Source organism: Mobula birostris, chromosome 1 (genome assembly GCF_030028105.1).
Source record: "Mobula birostris isolate sMobBir1 chromosome 1, sMobBir1.hap1, whole genome shotgun sequence".
NCBI classification, from domain to species: Eukaryota; Metazoa; Chordata; class Chondrichthyes; order Myliobatiformes; family Myliobatidae; genus Mobula; species Mobula birostris.
This window is the reverse complement of record NC_092370.1, coordinates 105,071,377-105,091,365: the sequence shown is the minus strand read 5'-3', so window position 1 is coordinate 105,091,365 and position 19,989 is coordinate 105,071,377. Positions and strand designations below refer to the sequence as shown.

At 44.8% G+C, this 19,989-nt stretch overlaps 1 protein-coding gene across 1 annotated transcript in view; it reads left to right on the top strand.

The window, feature by feature from the left end:
- Positions 1-18,014, top strand: part of foxh1 (forkhead box H1) — a 43,473-nt gene extending 25,459 nt beyond the window's left edge. Inside the window, exon 3 of the mRNA XM_072246451.1 lies at positions 16,917-18,014. Within this exon, the coding sequence (XP_072102552.1) occupies positions 16,917-17,972 (1,056 nt within the window). The 3' untranslated portion in view covers positions 17,973-18,014. The remainder of the gene's footprint in view (positions 1-16,916) is intronic.
- Positions 18,015-19,989: the final 1,975 nt, after the last annotated feature.

Genomic DNA, 19,989 nt, shown 5'->3' with positions numbered 1-19,989 from the left:
TTTTTGCAAAAAACAGGGTGAGAAGAGGAATAGTCCAGATAGCTGTGAGAGTCAGTAGGCTTATAGTAGACATCAGTAGATAAGCTGTCTCCAGAGATAGAGAGAGAAAGATCTAGAAAGGGGAGGGAGGTGTCGGAAATGGACCAGGTAAACTTGAGGGCAGGGTGAAAGTTGGAGGCAAAGTTAATGAAGTCAACGAGCTCTGCATGCATGCAGGAAGCAACGCCAATGCTGCCGTCAATGTAGCAAAGGAAAAGTGGGGGACAGATACCAGAATACGTGTGGAACATAAGATTGTTCCACAAAGCCAACAAAAAGGCAGGCATAGCTTGGACCCATACGGGTGTCCATAGCTACACCTTTAGTTTGGAGGAAGTGGGAAGAGCCAAAGGGGAAATAATTATTGGTGCTGCTTCCTGCACGCATGCTGAGCTTGCTGACTTTATTAACTTTGCCTCCAACTATCACCCTGCCCTCAAGTTTACCTGGTCCATTTCCGACACCTCCCTTCCCTTTCTACATCTTTCTGTCTATCTCTGGAGACAGCTTATCTACTGATGTCTACTATAAGCCTACTGACACTCACAGCTATCTGGACTATTCCCCTTCTAACCCTGTTCTTGCAAGAACGCCATCCCCTTCTCGCAATTCCTCCGTCTCTGCCGCATCTGCTCTCAGGATGAGGCTTTTCATTCCAGGACGAGGGAGATGTCCTCCTTTTTTAAAGAAAGGGGCTTCCCTTCCTCCACCATCAACCCTGCTCTCAAACGCATCTCCCCCATTTCACGCACATCTGCTCTCGCTCCATCCTCCTGTCACCCCACTGGAATAGGGTTCCCCTGGTCCTCACCTACCACCCAATCAGCCTCCGGGTCCAACATATTATTCTTGGTAACTTCCGCCACCTCCAACGGGATCACACCACTAAGCACATCTTTCCCTCCCGCCCCCCCCCCCCCCCGGCTTTCCACAAGGATTGCTCCCTACGCGACTCCCTTGTCCATTCGTTTCCCCATCCCTCCCCACTGATCTCCCTCCTGGCACTTATCCGTGTAAGCGGAACAAATGCTACACATGCCCTTACACTTCCTCCCTTACCACCATTCAGGGCCCCAGACAGTCCTTCCAGGTGAGGCGACACTTCCTGTGAGTCGGCTGGGGTGATGTACTGCGTCCAGTGCTCCCGATGTGGCCTTCTATATACTGGCGAGACCTGATGCAGACTGGGAGATCATTTTGCTGAATCCCTATGCTCTGTCTGCCAGAGAAAGCAGGATCTCCCAGTGGCACACATTTTAATTCCACATCCCATTCCCATTCTGATATGTCTATCCACGGCCTCCTCTACTGTAAAGATGAAACCACACTTGGGTTGGAGGAACAACACCTTTATATTCCACCTCGGCAGCCTCCAACCTGATGGCATGAACATTGACTTCTCTAACTTCCGCTAATGCCCCACCTCCCCCTCGCACCCCATCTGTTATTTATTTTTATACACACATTCTTTCTCTCACTCTCCTTTTTCTCCCTCTGTCCCTCTGACTATACCTTGCCCATCCTCTGGGTTCCTCCCCCCCCCCTTTCCTTCTCCCTGGGCCTCCTGTCCCATGATCCTCTCATATCCCTTTTGCCAATCATCTGTCCAGCTCTTGGCTCCATCCCTCCCCCTCCTGTCTTCTCCTATCATTTTGGATCTCCCCCTCCCCCTCCCACTTTCAAATCCCTTACTAACTCTTCCTTCAGTTAGTCCTGATGAAGGGTCTTGGCCTGAAACGTTGACTGTACCTCTTCCTAGAAATGCTGCCTGGTCTGCTGTGTTCACTGGCAACTTTGATGTGTGTTCCTTAATGTAACATTGTATGGAAATACAAGATAACACTGATGCAGACATGTTTTATACATTTAACAAGGTGCTTTATTTATGTATTGCTTGTGCAAACATTCAATAGATGCAATTGTCACTTTTACCCAGTAACTTGTTTTATTGCACATGTTAAATACAGCAAAATAATACACAAAGACATGGCAAAAGTAAAGACAAACAAATGAAGTAACAGCAAACAACAGGAATTCTGCAGATGCTGGAAATTCAAGCAACACACATCAAAGTTGCTGGTGAACGCAGCAGGCCAGGCAGCATCTGTAGGAAGAGGTGCAGTCGACGTTTCAGGCCGAGACCCTTCGTCAGGACTAACTGAAGGAAGAGTGAGTAAGGGATTTGAAAGTGGGAGGGGGAGATCCAAAATGATAGGAGAAGACAGGAGGGGGAGGGATAGAGCCAAGAGCTGGACAGGCGATAGGCAAAAGGGGATACAAGAGGATCGTGGGACAGGAGGTCCGGGAAGAAAGACAAGGGGGGGGAATCCAGAGGATGGGCAAGAGGTATATTCAGAGGGAGAAAAAGGAGAGTGAGAGAAAGAATGTGTGCATAAAAATAAGTAACAGATGGGGTACGAGGGGGAGGTGGGGCCTTAGCGGAAGTTAGAGAAGTCGATGTTCATGCCATCAGGTTGGAGGCTACCCAGACGGAATATAAGGTGTTATTCCAACCTGAATGTGGCTTCATCTCTGTCCGCCAGAGAAAGCAAGATCTCCCAGTGGCCACACATTTTAATTCCACATCCCATTCCCATTCTGACATGTCTATCCATGGCCTCCTCTACTGTAAAGATGAAGCCACACTCAGGTTGGAGGAACAACACCTTGTATTCCATCTGGGTAGCCTCCAACCTGATGGCATGAACATCGACTTCTCTAACTTCTGCTAAGGCCCCACCTCCCCCTCATACCCCATCTGTTACTTATTTTTATGCACACATTCTTTCTCTCACTCTCCTTTTTCTCCCTCTGTCCCTCTGAATATACCCCTTGCCCATCCTCTAGGTCACCCCTCCTTTCTTCCTGCTCCTCCTGTCCCATGATCCTCTTGTATCCCCTTTTGCCTATCGCCTGTCCAGCTCTTGGCTCTATCCCTCCCCGTCCTGTCTTCTCCTATCATTTTGGATCTTCCCCTCCCCCTTCAACTTTCAAATCTCTTACTAACTCTTCCTTCAGTTAGTCCTGACGAAGGGTCTCTGCCTGAAACGTCGACTGCACCTCTTCCTACGGATGCTGCCTGGCCTGCTGCATTCACCAGCAACTTTGATGAGTGTTGCTTGAAGTAACAGCAAATTTCACTTTTGCCCAGTACTAAGCCTTATTGCATTTAGTTGTAGCTGTCGTCCCTTTCATCGGTGAAGAGACTATGGCTGTAGGAGATGTTTCTGGACAAACACGCACCAAGTATATAGTTTCCTCTTTACTTGTTTTCTGTGTGTCCTGCACATGCCCAGTAGGAGGAGATTAGCAAACTTGCTGATGACACAAAGCTGGGTGGCAGTGTGAAATGTGAGGAGGATGTTATGAGAATGCAGGGTGACTTGGACAGGCTGGGTGAGTGGGCAGATGCAGTTTAATGTGGATAAATGTGAGGGAAGGCAGATTATTACCTAAATGGAGTCAAGTTAGGAAAAGGGGAAGCACAATGAGATCTAGGTGTTCTTGTACATCAGTCACTGAAAGCAAGCATACAAGTACAGCAGACAGTGAAAAAAGCTAATGGCATGCTGGCCTTCATGACAAGGGGAATTGAGTATAAGAGCAAAGAGGTCCTTCTGCAGCTGTACAGGGCCCTGGTGAGACCACACCTGGAGTACTGTGTGCAGTTTTGGTCTCCAAATTTGAGGAAGGAATTCTTGTTATTGAGGGAGTGCAGTGTAGGTTCATAAGGTTAATTCCAGGGATGGCGGGACTGTCATATGTCAAAAGATTGGAGTGACTGGGCTTGTATACTCTGGAATTTAGAAGGCTGAGAGGGGATCTTGTTGAAACATACAAGATTATTAAGGGATTGGACGCGCTGGAGGCAGGAAGCATGTTCCCGCTGATGGGTGAGTCCAGAACCAGAGGCCACAGTTTAAGAATTAGGGGTAGGCCATTTAGAATGGAGTTGAGGAAAAACTTTTTCACCCAGAGAGTGGTGGATATACGGAATGCTCTGCCCCAGAAGGCTGTGGAGGGCAAGTCTCTGGATGCTTTCAAAAAAGAGATGGATAGAGCTCTTAAAGATAGCGGAATCAAAGGGTATGGGGATAACCTTTAAAATACAGGTTGTATCCAGCCGGTCGTGCATGCAGCCTGTTACAGCCGTTCCAGACTAGTATTCTTACTTTTTTCTTCTTACCTTGTAACTTGCGTTATGTTTTATATTTTCTCTTTGCACGGTAACACGTCGAAGCTGCACCCTCAGGTTTTTAGTGCTGGGAATAGTTACATTCCGACACGTCTCATTAGCGGGACAGAAGCATGGTAGCATTGTGTATTCCAGGGACCAGCTGATTGAGCTTATGCTGGTCGGTTTAGCGAGCAGAGCGGCAGACATCCCTGCTGAAATTTGGAGGAAAACACACAGAGGATGCAGAGGGGGATCACAAGAGGAAAGTGGACCGGGTCGAGACAACAGAGACTTATGGAGAAGAGGAGTTCGGTGGGTAATAAAATGGATGAGTTCACGGAGCTAGCCAGGAGTCAGAACATTTCGGGAGTGCAGTGTTATGTGTTTCACTGGAACGGGGCTGCACGAGGACATACCCGATCAAAACTTCTCCATGGATGGCTTCCAGACCGTTCAGGCTGACCAGAAGTGCACTGAGAGCGGTAAGTGTAAAGGAGTTGGGTGCTTACTGTTCTGGTTAACAACAGATGGTGCAATCCGGGTCATATTACGATCGAGGAACGTGTTTGTAGACCAGATATTGAACTTTTTGCTGTTGGACTTCGGCCATATTCCACCGAGATACAACACTGGGCAGCCCAGGAGGTTGTTCCTGCCTGTGGCCATTCAACTTGCAGCTCCTCCCGTGGAGGGTCAGACACCGAGCCAATAGGCTGGTCCTGGACTTATTTTCCATCTGGCATAGTTTGCATTTTGTTTGATTGTTTGTGGTTTTTGTATTGCAATATTTATGCTCTATTCTTGGTTGGTGCGGCTATAACGAAACCCAATTTCCCTCTGGATCAATAAAGTATATCCATCTATCTATAAGGCAGGAACTGGATACTGCTTGTGGATGATCAGCCATGATCACAGTGAATGGCGGTGCTGGCTCGAAGGGCTGAATGGCCTACTCCACCTATTGTCTATTGAGATTCGCCCAAATACCTGTTTTAATGTGGACAGAGGTATTTTCAAAAACTTCAGGTGTGGACGCCTATCGTTTTTACGCGAAACTGGTGTTTTCAAAATTATCTGGTCTAGTATGGGCATAGCCCCAGTTATCTGGAGAGCTATGTTGGCTGGAGTCGGCCTCGTGCTCTGGCTCTTGGTAAGGTCATCCATACCAAACAGGCCAATGGTGGATTCTAGACCAGGAGTGGTCCACCAGTGCTGCAGGTTTAGGGATTCAGCTCAGAAGGACCAATCCTGACTGGTCAAAATCCAATTGTTAGGGAAATGGCAACAAAGAATCCCTCTATACAGACAGGGATGGAGGATGTGCATTGCTGCCCTAAACAGCAGTGGCGTAAGTAAGCACTGTGAATTCCTAAGTGAGATTTAAGATTATATGGGAATAGCTATACCTTCCGATGTGTACTGTCAACTTTATACCCTTTTCCAGTGACTGGGGGAAATCCAGCTTTTCTTCTCATTGGCAATTTAACTGTAAATTTGTTTTTAATTTGTATTTTCAATCTGAAGATGCAGTGTGGAATAAGCCCTTCTGGCCCTTTGACCTGTGCTGCCCAATAATTTAACCCTTACCTAATCACAGGACAAACTGCAACGACCAATTAACCTACCAATTGGTACATCTTTAGACTGGGGGAGGAAGCCAGAGCTTTCTTGCAGGGGATGCTGGAACTGAACTCTGAACTTCACCCTGAGCTGTAATAGTGTCGCACGAGCTGCAACACTACCACGACGCTCACCATTTGGTCACCTGCCTACAGGAAAGAATAGATTATGAGGACACTCAGTCCTCGTTTATTGTCATTTAGAAATGCAAGCATCAAGAAATGATACAACGTTCATTCAGGATGTAAATAAGATTGAGAGGGTGTGGAGAAATTTTAAATAATGTTGCTGGGACTTGAGGACTAGAGTTATAGGTAAAGATTGAATAGGTTAGGATCTTATTCCCTAGAACGCAGGGAGTTTTGATAAAGGTATGGAAAATTGAGGGGTATAGAGGGCACATGCCTACAGACTTGAGATTGGATGAGACTACAATTGGAGATCATTGGTTAAGGATGAAAGGTGAAATGTTTAAGGGGAACATGAGAGGGAACTTCTTCACTAAGGGTGGCGAGAGTGCCAGTGAATATGGGGTTGATTTCAATAGAGTATATATTTAGATAGCTAGGGTGCCTAAGATTTTACACAGTACCATAGTAATTTTATTTATTCCACTTCATTGCTTTTGCAAAAAAAAACACCATTTTTTGACCTATGTGGGGGGGGATGATATACTTAATTCTGATGTGGGGCTACATGGACTGAGTTGGAAGGAGATGGGGAGAAGGGAATCAAAGTTGGGGGGGAAAAGGGAAAGGAGAAGCGAGGGACATTTGGTTATGGTTACGGATCCCGCAACCCTCCAGGGTCGAAGGGGCGCTGCACCAGCTGCCTCCATCTCATGGTTGTGGGTGAGTGCCTGGATTGCAGCAAAGTTCTCTCCAGCCCACTCTGCAATGTTGTCACCCTCTTCCTCTGCCTCTTTTTCTTTTCCCCTGCACCGTTCCCTGAGGAATGGTCTTTGAGAATCCATTTCACCTTGTAATGTGGCCATACCATCTCAGTTTCCTATTCTTTACTGTGGACAGTAGATCTCTGTAGTGTCTCATGTGCTGGGTGATGGTTCTTTGTACTTTGTTTGAGGCATGGTCTGTATAGGAGGTGCCAAGGAGCCTTCTGAAGCACCTCATCTCTGCTGCCTGGATCTTTTGCAGTTCTGCTGCCAAACGTCCATGATTGGGATGTGTACAAGAAGATGGAGAGCGCAAGTGCATGCAGGAGTTTCAACTTGGATCTGGGCATGTGATTGTCTCTCCAGATTAGTTTTAGTTTAGCCAGTGTTGCTGTTTGCGCTGTCCTCAAGTCTTTAATCCTTCTTAGTTGATGATGGTGCCAAGATACTGATTGACAGTCTCTAGTTCTTGCCCACTAGCAGTGATTTTTAGAACCATAGAACATTACAGCACAGAAACAGGCCTTTTGGCCCTTCTTGGCTGTGCCGAACCATTTTTCTGCCTAGCCCCATTGACCTGCACCTGGACCATACCCCTCCATACACCTCTCATCCATGTACCTGTCCAAGTTTTTAAATGTTAAAAGTGAGCCCACATTGACCACTTCATCTGGCAGCTCATTCCACACTCCCATCACTCTGTGTGAAGAAGCACCCCGCCCATGTTCCCTTTAAACTTTCCCCTTCACCCTTAACCTATGTCCTCTTTTTTTTTCCTCCCCTAGCCTCAGTGGAAAAAGCCTGCTTGCATTCACTCTATCTATACCCATCATAATTTTATATACCTCTATCAAATCTCTGCTCATTCTTCTATGCTCCAGGGAATAAAGTCCTAACCTATTCAACCTTTCTCTGTAACTGAGTTTCTCAAGTCCCGGCAACATCCTTGTAAACCTTCTCTTCTCTCTTTCAACCTTATTAATATCCTTCCTGTAATTTGGTGACCAAAATTTGGCCTCACCAATACCTTATACAACCTCACCATAACATTCCAACTCTTATACTCAGTACTTTGATTTATAAAGGCCAATGTACCAAAAGCTCTTTTTATGACCCTATCTACCTGTGACGCCACCTTTAGGGAATTTTGTATCTGTATTCCCAGATCCCTCTGTTCTACTGCACTCCTCAGTGCCCTACCATTTACCTTGTATGTTCTACCTTGGTTTGTCTTTCCAAAGTGCAATACCTCACACTTGTCTGTGTTAAACTCCATCTGCCTTTTTTCAGCCCATTTTTCCAGCTGGTCCAAATCCCTCTGCAAGCTTTGACAACCTTCCTCACTGTCCACTACACCTCCAATCTTTGCATCATCAGCAAATTTGCTGATCCAATTTACCACATTTTTGTGGTGATTGGCTCCTCATTGTTTCTCATTAGCTTGGTTTTCTCTGCGCTGGTCTCCATGCCATTATCTGGTAGATGTATCATCCAGGCAGTTCACAAGGCAGGCCAATTCATCATCACTTCCTGCTATTCCATCAATGTCATCAGTGAACCAGAGGTTGGAAGAGGTGGTATCTCCCAGTAGCCACCCAGTTTAATTCCACTTCCTATTCCCATTCTGATATGTCAATCCATGGCCTCCACTGCTGTCGTGAGGAGACCACACTTGGGGTTGGAGAATCAACACCTTGTATTCTGTCTGAATAGCCTCCAGCCTGATGGCATGAACATAGATTTCTTGAACTTCCAGTAATGTACCCCCCCCCCACCATTCCCTTTTATCTCCTTGCCTGTCCATCACCTCCCTCTGGTGCCCCCCCCCCCTCCACTTTTCTTTCTTCTGTGGCCTTCAGTGTTCCCTGTTCTCCAGCTCTGTATCTCTTTCACCTATCAACTTCCTAGATCTTTACTTCATCCCTCCCCCTTCAGGTTTCACCTACACTTCGTGTCTCTCTGTGCTTCCCACTCCTCCCACCCCCCCACCACCTTTTAAATCTACTCCATTTTTTTTTCTCCTGGCCTACTGATTTCCTCCAGCATTTTGTCCGTGTCCTTTTTGGACTCCAGCTGATGTGTGGAACCACTCTCCAACTGTACAAGTACTGCATTGCTAGCTTTTGTGTAGAGCGGCTTGATAGTTTTGAATCTCTTCATTATGGCCTGGAGGCCACACACTATCGAATGCTGCATTGAAGTCTATGAACACCTGGAAGATGTCCTGTTGTTGGTTGTATCTCTTGCACAGTACTTGGAGGCTGAATATCTGTTCTGTTGTACATCTTCCACTTCTGAATCCAGCCTGCTCTTCAGCAAATATTTCTTCTGCTTGTGGTTTTGGTCTATTCAAGATGGCCTTTAACGTCACTTTGCTTACATGGCTGATAAAGCTTGTGGTTCTATAATTCTGGCACTGCTGTAAGTCGCCTTTCTTGGGGGGAGTGATGAGTGGTTTTTATCCAGGGTGTTGGCCATTCCCCAGTCTGCAAGATTTTGTTGCAGATTTTGGTGAGGATGTCTCTCACTACCTCCATGTTTTATTAGCTCAGCCAGAATGTTGTCTATTCCTGCAGCTTTCCCATTCTTCAGGAATCTTGTGGTTACTTCTACTTTTTCATGCAGAATTGGACGAGTCCTGGCTTGCGAGTACACTGTGGTCTCCTTGATGGTTGTAAAGTTCTGAACAACACTCAGTCCAGCTGTTGAGAATGTCTTCATCTTCTGTGAGGCAGTTTCCTCCTTTGCCTTGAATGGTCTCTGCTTAGTGAGATCCTTCACAATTCGAAAAGCTCTACAATCTGAAGGACTCCTCCATTGCCAAATCCTTCGAAGCTCTAGTTGCTGGAAAATTTGCACCACTACTGATGCTTGTCAAAGATGCTGAAATGTTGACAGCTAGGTTCAATTAAGTGATGGCAGAAACAGCCAATGAGATTCTTGGGGAAGCACCACGGGAAAACTCAATCCTGGGTAACAGGAGATCCTGGAAATGTGTGACATTAGAGACCTGAAGAAAACAGCAGGTGAGACATTCTGTAATGATTGATAAACCAATTGTTCGGAATCAGTCGACCTTGACCTCCCCCCCCCCCCCCCCCCACCCGATCCCTGGCACTCTTCTGCCTCCTGCCCCACACCCCTCCTGCGGCGCACAACGTTGATAAATACAGTTCTGTGCAAAAGTTTTGAGCACCCTAGCTCTGATTTATACTTGTGCATACTAGCTTTTGCCACAGCCTACGCCAGTGACCTATGCCGTTGTGAGCATTTATACTTGTGCGTTGGTGTGTCTGCGTCCCTCTGCAATTCACCGCCAAAACATTAGTTGGTGGTGGGGTTTCTATGCCACTGAGTTTCGACACCAAGAAACTCAAACTTCAAGCAATGGTGACTGAAACTGAAGGAGGGTGAATTTTCTGTGTTTGTTTGGCCACTGAGAGACATGGACGAGGAAATGCATCTCAAATATTTTCAGATGTCTGCAGGTAGATTTGACGATTTGGTTCATTGTCTCCAACGATTTATTTCACATCAGTGTACACACAGTATACTCAGAGACTGGCAATCACCATTCGAGTTTTAGCTTCAGGTGGAAGTCAACAGGCTGTAGCAACTAGCTACAAACTGGCGTCAAGCACAGGGTTCTCCATAATTTCGGAGGTCTGTAAAGCTTTATGGAAAGCATTGCAGCCAGAGTTCCTTCCCTGCCCTTCAGTCGCCCAATGAGAAGCTATTGCAGCGCAGGAGGAAATGCGATGTTACCAAGCGGACCAATCACAGTTGTTGCGGTCTGCGTCGCCACAATGTGCAGTTACATTTTTGGGGAGGTGCGTGTCAGGCTACGGTGTAAGGTACGCAGCTATGCCGTACCTACGGCATCGATTTGACAAGTATAAATTGGCCTTAAGACTTGCACAGTCCTGTACAGTTTGTGAAAAGAAATATATACCCTCGTTATACCCACCCTACCTCAGTCATGTGCATAAATGACTTAACTCTCCCCTCCTACCCCTCCTCAGTCCCCCACCTTGCTCTCATGACTATATGCCTTCCATAGCGATAGCCATAGCCATACTTTATTTATCCCAGGGAAACTGGTTTTCGTTACAGTTTCACCATAAATAATAAATAGTAATAGAACCATAGATGGTTAAATAGTAGTACGTAAATTATGCCAGTAAATTATGAAATAAGTCCAGGACCAGCCTATTGGCTCAGGGTGTCTGACCCTCCAAGGGAGGAGTTGTAAAGTTTGATGGCCACAGGCAGGAATGACTTCCTATGACGCTCTGTGTGTGCTACATCTTGGTGGAATGAGTCTCTGGCTGAATGTACTCCTGTGCCCACCCAATACATTATGTAGTGGGTGGGAGACATTGTCCAAGATGGCATGCAACTTAGACAGCATTCTCTTTTCAGACACCACCATGAGAGAGTCCAATTCCATCCCCACAACATCACTGGCCTTACAAATGAGTTTGTTGATTCTGTTGGTGTCTGCTACCCTCAGCCTGCTGCCCCAGCACACAACAGCAAATATGATCGCACTGGCCACTACAGACTCGTAGAACATCCTCAGCATCATCCAGCAGATGTTAAAGGACTGCAGTCTCCTCAGGAAATAGAGATGGCTCTGACCCTTGTAGACAGCCTCAGTGTTCTTTGACCAGTCCAGTTTATTGTCAATTCGTATCCCCAGGTATTTGTAATCCTCCACCATGTCCACACTGACACCCAGGGGTCACCGGTACCTTAGCTCTCCTCAGGTCTACCACCAGCTCCTTAGTCTTTTTCACATTAAGCTGCAGATAATTCTGCTCACACCATGTGACAAAGTTTCCTACCGTAGCCCTGTACTCAGCCTCATCTCCCTTGCTGATGCATCCAACTATGGCAGAGTCATCAGAAAACTTCTGAAGATGGTAAGACTCTGTGCAGTAGTTGAAGTCCGAGGTGTAAATGGTGAAGAGAAAGGGAGACAAGACAGTCCCCTGTGGAGCCCCAGTGCTGCTGATCACTCTGTCGGGGACACAGTGTTGCAAGCACACGTACTGTGGTCCGCCAGTAAGGTAATCAAGAATCCATGTCACCTGGGAAGCACCCACCTGCATTGCTGTCAGCTTCTCCCCCAGCAGAGCAGGGCAGATGGTGTTGAACGCACTGGAGAAGTCAAAAAAACATGACCCTCACAGTGCTCGCTGGCTTGTCCAGGTGGGCGTAGACACGGTTTAGCAGGTAGATGATGGCATTCTCAACTCCTAGTCGGGGCTGGTAGGCGAACTGGAGGGGATCTAAGTGTGGCCTGACCATAGGCCGGAGCAGCTCCAGAACAAGTCTCTCACACACGAAACCACCACGGTGGGCTTCACAGCTGAACAAGTGAGAAGACAGTTGAAACATCTCAACCCAAGCAAGGCTGCAGGCCCGGATGGTGTCAGTACCAGGGTGCTCAAAGCCTGTGCCCCTCAGCTATGTGGAGTACTCCGACATGTCTTCAACCTGAGCCTGTGTCTCCAGAGGGTTTCTGTGCTGTGAAAGACGTCCTGCCTCGTCCCTGTGCCGAAGACGCCACGCCCCAGTGACTTCAATGACTACAGACCAGTGGCATTGACCTCCCACATCATGAAGACCCTGGAGAGACTCGTTCTGGAGCTACTCCAGCCTATGGTTAGGCCACACTTAGATCCCCTCCGGTAGGCCTACCAGCCCCGACTAGGAGTTGAGGATGCCATTGTCTACCTGCTGAACCGTGTCTACGCCCACCTGGACAAGCCAGCAAGAACTGTGAGGGTCATGTTTTTTGACTTCTCCAGTGCGTTCAACACCATCCACCCTGCTCTGCTGGGGGAGAAGCTGACAGCGATGCAGGTGGATGCTTTCCTGGTGTCATGCATTCTTGATTACTTGACTGGCAGACCACAGTATGTGTGCTGGCAACACTGTGTGTCCGACAGAGTGATCAGCAGCACTGGGGCTCCACGGGGGACTGTCTTGTCTCCCATTCTCTTCACCATTTACACCTCGGACTTCAACTACTGCACAGTCTTGTCATCTTCAGAAGTTTTCTGATGACTCTGCCATAGTTGGATGCATCAGCAAGGGAGATGAGGCTGAGTACAGGGCTACGGTAGGAAACTTTGTCACATGGTGTGAGCAGAATTATCTGCAGCTTAATGTGAAAAAGAATAAGGAGCTAGTGGTGGACCTGAGGAGGGCTAAGGCACTGGTGACCCCTGTTTCCATTCAGGGAGTCAGTGTGGACATGGTGGAGGATTACAAATACCTGGGGATACGTATTGACAATAAACTGGACTGGTCAAAGAACACAGGCTGTCTACAAGAAGAGTCAGAGCCGTCTCTATTTCCTGAGGAGACTGAGGTCCTTTAACATCTGTCGGATGATGCTGAGGATGTTCCACGAGTCTGTAGTGGCCAGTGCGATCATGTTTGCTGTTGTGTGCTGGGGCAGCATGCTGAGGGTAGCAGACACCAGCAGAATCAACAAACTCATTTGTTAAGCCAGTGATGTTGTGGGGATGGAACTGGACTCTCTGACAGTGGTGTCTAAAAAGAGGATGCTGTCCAAGTTGCATGCCATCTTGGACAATGTCTCCCATCCACTATATAATAGATACAGGAGTACATTCAGCCAGAGACTCAATCCACCGAGATGCAACACTGAGTGACATAGAAAGTCATTCCTGCCTGTTGCCATCAAACTTTACAACTCCTCCCTTGGAGGGTCAGACACCCTGAGCCAATAGGCTGGTCCTGGCATAATTTACATATTATTTATGGTTTTATTACTATTTAATTATTTATGGTGCAACTGTAACGAAAACCAATTTCCCTCGGGATCAATAAAGTATGACTATGAAATAAGATTTTATAAAGGAATTTATTATTGCTGTAGAAATAGTGATGGCAGGTGACTATTGTACAGATGAAGAACATATAACTTGCCTTTCCGTTGCACTACATGTGACTCTTAAAAACCACATAATTTAAAACTTAAGAGGAATTATTTGCCTCTCAGTGCCGATATTAACTTTAGAAATAGTCATTATTAAAACCCGACCACTTTACTCTGTTAATGCATAAACTGTGGAACTCAGCAAGTTAGGCAGTATCTATAGAGGGGAATAAATAGTTAAGCATTTTGTGTGTATTGTTCAAGTGTTCTGCAGAATTGATTGTGTTTACACCTTACTCTGGCAAAGTGCCCTGATGAATTCCAAACCTGGAGGCAAGAGTTCAACTGGCTGGCAGCTGAAAGACCATGTTAAGATTGCCTCTGGTGAAATTTACTAATGGGATATGTGTAGAAGAATTTCTTGAAGAGGTTTTATGGAGAGATTAGTCAAAGTTCATGGGGAAGATGTAGAAGACAACCCGAATGTATTGTAGATGCTTTTTTTTGATAAAGATTGAGTTGCTTGTTGATCATAAATATCTACAAAAGGCTATAGATTTGCTCCCTTCTGTTATATGGTCTCTGGAGCTTTTGAGCTTTATTCGGATCCCAGTCATGGTAAACACAAGATAGAGATGGAAAACTGAGATGCCTGGTGTTCTTCCTAGTAGTACTAAACCTTTGCCTACAGTGAATATACTGCTTTATTTTATTTGGGGTTTTGAGGAGATTTAGTTTACCAAAGAAGCTTGTAAACTTCTACAGGTGTACTGTGGAGAGCATTCTAACAGGTTACATCACCATCTGGTATGGTGGGGCTACTGCACAGGATCGAAATAGGTTGAAGAGAGTTGTGCATTTAGTCAGCTTCATCATGAGCTCTATCCTTCGTGGTATCCAGGGCATCTTCCAGGAATGGATGCTTCAAAAATGTGGTGCCCTTCATTAAAGAGCCCAATACCCAGGTTATGCATTGTTCTCATTCCTACTATCAGGATGGAAGTACAGAAGCCTGAAGGCACCCACTCAACAATCTGGCAATGGCTTCTTCCCTTCTGCCATCTGATTTCTGAATGGACATTGAACCCATGAACACTACCTCATACTTATTTATTTTTGCACTAATTTGATACTTCACTTTTATTTATACAGACAGATGATATGAGCTTGATATAATGACTTGCTTTAGCCAGATAAGTGGTATGGCATAGGTTGCTTCTTGCTTACCTTTGTGAAATTTTTCCCAAATGAGATGCTTCAAAAGTCATGTGCACACCAGAAAACTCTTTTTTGTGATAGGAGATTACAAGTTCCTGTGGCGTGATGAATGATTTGGAATAAATGGCCTCACTTGTTTGTACTTTGAAGATGTAAAGGAATTTTTGCTAGGAGAGGAGCTTTGAATATCCCTCAGTATTCACTCCAGGAGGGAATAATATTATTCATTAGGAACTAGCTGAGACTAATTAAGAGTGATGGATTACCATCTTGGTGACAGTTCTCTGACAACAGCAGCAACTGTTAAGGGATGAAAAGGAAAGCAACAGTTGGCATTTTATCAAACTGTCAGTCATACTGATTTCCTTTCTGTTGTGCAGTTTCATCACTGAAATTTCCAATCCAATGGAAGAAGGATCTAAAACATGAAACCAAGTGAAAATGCAGGAAAAATTCAATTCAGACAGTATCTCTAAAAGGAAATGGGAATAACATTTCAGAACTGATTATGTGCTAAGAATTAGTGGAACTCGTTTCCATCGCAGCTATTCAACCTGGTTCACCAATTGATTATAATGTCTGATATTAACCTGGGTTTTATATTCTTGTCCAACAGTGAAATTTCAACTGTTCAAGTTAATCAATCTATGTTGGTCTTGATATATTTAAAAAATCTATCGAAAGACTTGCTAGAGAGAATTTAACCTCTTGAGTGTATGAATCTGAGCATTTTAATTAGTGATCCCCTATGTTTAAATTCACTAAAAGGAGACATCTCTACTTTGAAATCCTTCAAAAGGAGATCCACTTGATGGAGACTCCTGAGGATCTTGTCATCAACCTAACTTTTTAGCCTGTCACAAATGTTTCCTCATTCTTTGTATTTCTTGCTCTTATCTTGTTTTTCAACAGTGCACATTGTACATGTACTAACTGGTAGTCTGGGGTCATAAAAGGCATCTGTTAGTCAGTCTTGCGAGACCATGGATCTGCGCCTGGAAAGTCTTCACTCTCCAGGGCACAGGCCTGGGCAAGGTTGTATGGAAGTCCAGCAGTTGCCCATACTGCAAGTCTCCCTTCTCCACGACACCAATGTTGTCCAAGGGAAGGGCATTAAGACCCATTCAGCTTGGCACCAGTGCCGTCGCAGAGCAATGTGTGATTAAGTACCTTGCTCAAGGACACAACATGTTGCCTCGGCTGGGGCTCGAACTCACGACCTTCAGGTCGCTAGTCCAATGCCTTAACCATTTGGCCACATGCTCTCAATGTCTGGGGTCAAATAATCCATAAATCACTCTGGCATGTTAACTGATTTTGTATTATAGAAATACCTTGATTCTAGCAAAGGATGTAAGGGTCTGAAATATTGTTTCTCTCTCCACATTTGCTACTTGGGCTGCTGTATTTCTGGCATCTTCCATTTTCATTTTAGATTTCTTGTATCTACAGTTTTGAGTTTTATTCACTGGTTTTCTGGATGGTGTAGAGGCATCGCAACAGGCTTCAATATCTGGGTTAAAAAATGGGGGCCGTCAGCTGATGGCAATTTAGTCAAGATTCTTCGATAAGCTAATCATTCTTTAATGATTAGCCCTGATGAAGGGTCTTGGCCTGAAACTTCAACTGTTTACTCTTTTCCATAGATGCTGCCTGGTTGCTGCATTCCTCCAGCATTGTGTGTTGCTTGGATTTCCAGTATCTGCTAATTTTCTTGTTTGTGATTTCTTAATGCTGTTTAAGTGTGCATAGATAAATATTGCATAAAATTTGAATGAAGCTTTTCTGTGGAGCCTTAACTGTAAGCCTATATACATTTTCCTGACAGAATGAATGACCGGCTATTAAGAAAGAAAAGCTGGAGGTTATGGGCTGTGCAGGAGGGTTGGGTGAGATTGATCATGGAGTAATTTTATAAAGGTCAGCAGAGTGTTGTGGGCTGAAGGACCTGTATTGTGTTGTACTCTATGAATTATTTGATTGCTGATGCTATACTTGGAATTTGTGCTCTTGGTCAGTGATTTTTTAGAATATTATTTTGTTTTTTGTTTTAGGTTTTGAATGATCCTAAAAGGCCACAAGGAAAAGGAAACTACTGGACAGTTGATGTTACTCGCATCCCACCTGAAGCATTAAAAAGGCAAAACACCTCTGTCTCGAGGCAGGATGGGAAGAGCTTTGCAGCTAATTCTACTGCATATATCCAGGGTGGGATTTTGGGTCTTGCATCTTCTGAAGAAAGCAGCAAATTGGAACAAGTGTTGGAAGCTGCTGGCCCTTCAACTGCATTTCCACGGCATGGTGACAGCAGGCTAGAGAATTCCTTCTCCATTGAAACATTGTGGAACAGTTTGGAAGCTTCTGCGTCTGAAAAGGACAAGAGCTACTCTGGGCCCTCTGGATACTGCACAGAAAAGTCCTCAAATGAAGATCCTACCCAACAGAGATTGGAATTGAACTCCTGGCATCGTCAACCAGTCATGTCTGAGAATGCTCAGTGCTCCTCATCACTCTCTTCCTCACCAAGGGCTAATCACGGTGTTCAGTTTCGCTCACCCTTAAGCACTTCGACTTCCAGTCCCTCCTCCATTGAGGATGACTTCAATATTTCCCAACAAGAATCCCCAAGTAGACCAGAGTCAAAGCGCCCGAGATTATCTGTGGAGTATGGCACATCTGCTCCTGTTTCCATCTGGGACAATCATTGCTCCAGCTATCCAGAGCCAGCGCTTTCAGTAAGGCCCTACATGCACTGGGAGTTACCAACTTCCTACACTAAATATACCCCTCCAAATGTAACACTGCCACCCAGCATGAGCTTGCCGTATTCCACATTCTTCCCGTACAATAATCCATCAGGCTTGTTGCTCTATCCATACAGGCCAACCCAATTCTTAAGCAGGCCGAACTGGCCTTTTCACCCTGATCCATGTTCTGTGCCATCGTTGCGACCATCACCTGTGTTGGATTTGGACAGAATGTTTCAAGTTGTCCCACCAAATAAAAGTGTCTTTGATGTCATGTTCTGCTCTGCTGGTGCTATTGGCTCTGCAGTGCCATCTGGTGCCACCAGTCTAATGAGAGCTCGATACATGCCATTTGATTACTGAGAACCTTGTCTGTATTGCGGGCAAGTTGTATGGAAACTTTTATATTTAAAAAAAAAAAATAAATCATCAAGTTTTAAGTGTTTTTATGAAATTCTTGCACATATGGAGCATCGACTCTAATGTTGCTGTTAAAACTTTTAAAATAAAATTATGTGAATTCTTGGAAAATTACTGGAAATCTTTTGGAATTGGAGATTAGGAATGCAAGTTGTAAGATTTTTATGTCCTCCAACTCTGTCAGAAAGCTGCCATTGTATAGGCACGTTGAATAAAATGTTAGCATTTACTTGTACCCTACCTGGTATTACTCTTGCCCTTGGGAAGATCTGCTGATCAGATGATGCACCCTGGGCAATGACATGCTACATTCATCCCCTGAACTCTGCTTGTGGCTGAGGCTGGAGGAAACCTTAAAGGGTGGAACATGCCTGTAACTAAATGGCATCCCATAGTCATTATTAGTGTTTGTGTGTGAATGATCACACTGGGACTGGAGGGCATCTGTTGACTAATGATCCACACGTAACTGAAGCCTAGCAATGCTATAGCATACAGATCAATATTGGAAGGATAATTCATTTGACTGGATTAAAGTGCTGATGCTACCCTTGGAAAATGAGTGTCAATTCTTATTGGCATCAGTAGATGAGAGGGTCAAATTACTCCGTGACAGATGGGCACAGAACTTAAGTTTTTGCTTGTGGGAAAACTTGCTTAAAAATACATCAGCACTATACTATGCTGGTTTCCTGTTCACTCAGCTGTGATTTGAAGGCAATTTTCATTCAAGAGCCAACACCCAAAATCCCATGATTTCCTTGAATATGCTTGTTCTCCCATTAGTACAAAAATAACCTCAATCTCTTTCAATTTAAGATCAAATCAACACAAAACTAAAGAGATTATCTCCCTCTCACTTTAAGGGAATACAAGCCAAGTTTCTGCAACTTTTTGCATTTCTATTTGCAACTTCTATGCATGACATTTAGTATTCTGGTAAATTCACTTAGACTCTTTAAGGTGTTGTTTACAACTAATACAATGCTACTCAAGGATTGTCCTTGAATCTGAAGCAATGGGGGCAGGAACACTATGGAACTTGCACATTTCTCTGTCTGGGTAGGTTTCTTCTGAGTATGCTCTAATTTTTTTTCCCCCAACCCTCACTCAGCCCCATGTATCAAGTACCTACCTACTAGTTGGTAGGATAATGACAGTATGTAAAGGGGAGAGGAGATTGGATTGGTGCTGGATATATGAAAGGAAAAGTAGAATTGGTTTGGAATTGGAAGAACGGGATTACTCAAAGTTGGCATTGACTTATCCAAATAATTGTCTGTCATAAGAAATACGAATATAAACTTTATAGCAGGAATACTGCATGTTTGACATCCAAATCAAAAGCAGGGTACAGGAATCATGAAGGGAGGTGTGCAAAGATTGCATTAAGATCACAGGTGTTTTAAGTTGCAAATGTAGGGGGAGGAGGGAAAAGGGAAATGTATATATGTGGTAAACAAAATTTATCAAGAGAACATTTAATTTTGTTTAAATGGCTGTTAAGAGAATAGAGATAGAAGAGGAAAAATTGAAATCAAAAGGAGCTATGTCTGTGGAGAGGCACAAAAGGGTAGTTACTTGAGATGTTGAGTGTTGTAATAATCACAGATAAGAGATGGAAGCTGTTCCTTGAAGTTTTGTGAAGTAAAGATGGAGAGATCAAAGTGGGAATAGATTTAGAAAATTAAAGTAAGTGGCTGGAAGCTTAGTCACTAGTCACCAATGCAAACTGAACTGAAGATGTTTAGCAAAGCAGTTGGCCAATCTGTTTGGTCCTTCCATGTAAAGGGAACCACATTGAACATCAGCCTCAAAGCATTATACTGAAAGTGCAAATGAATGTTTGCTTCATTCTAGAAGGGCTGTTTCTGCCTCTGTGTGGTGTCTGATTTCCAATTTGGATTTCTCACTCTATTACTACTTTTGTGTGAAACTGAAAGGTTGCTCATGAGAAATT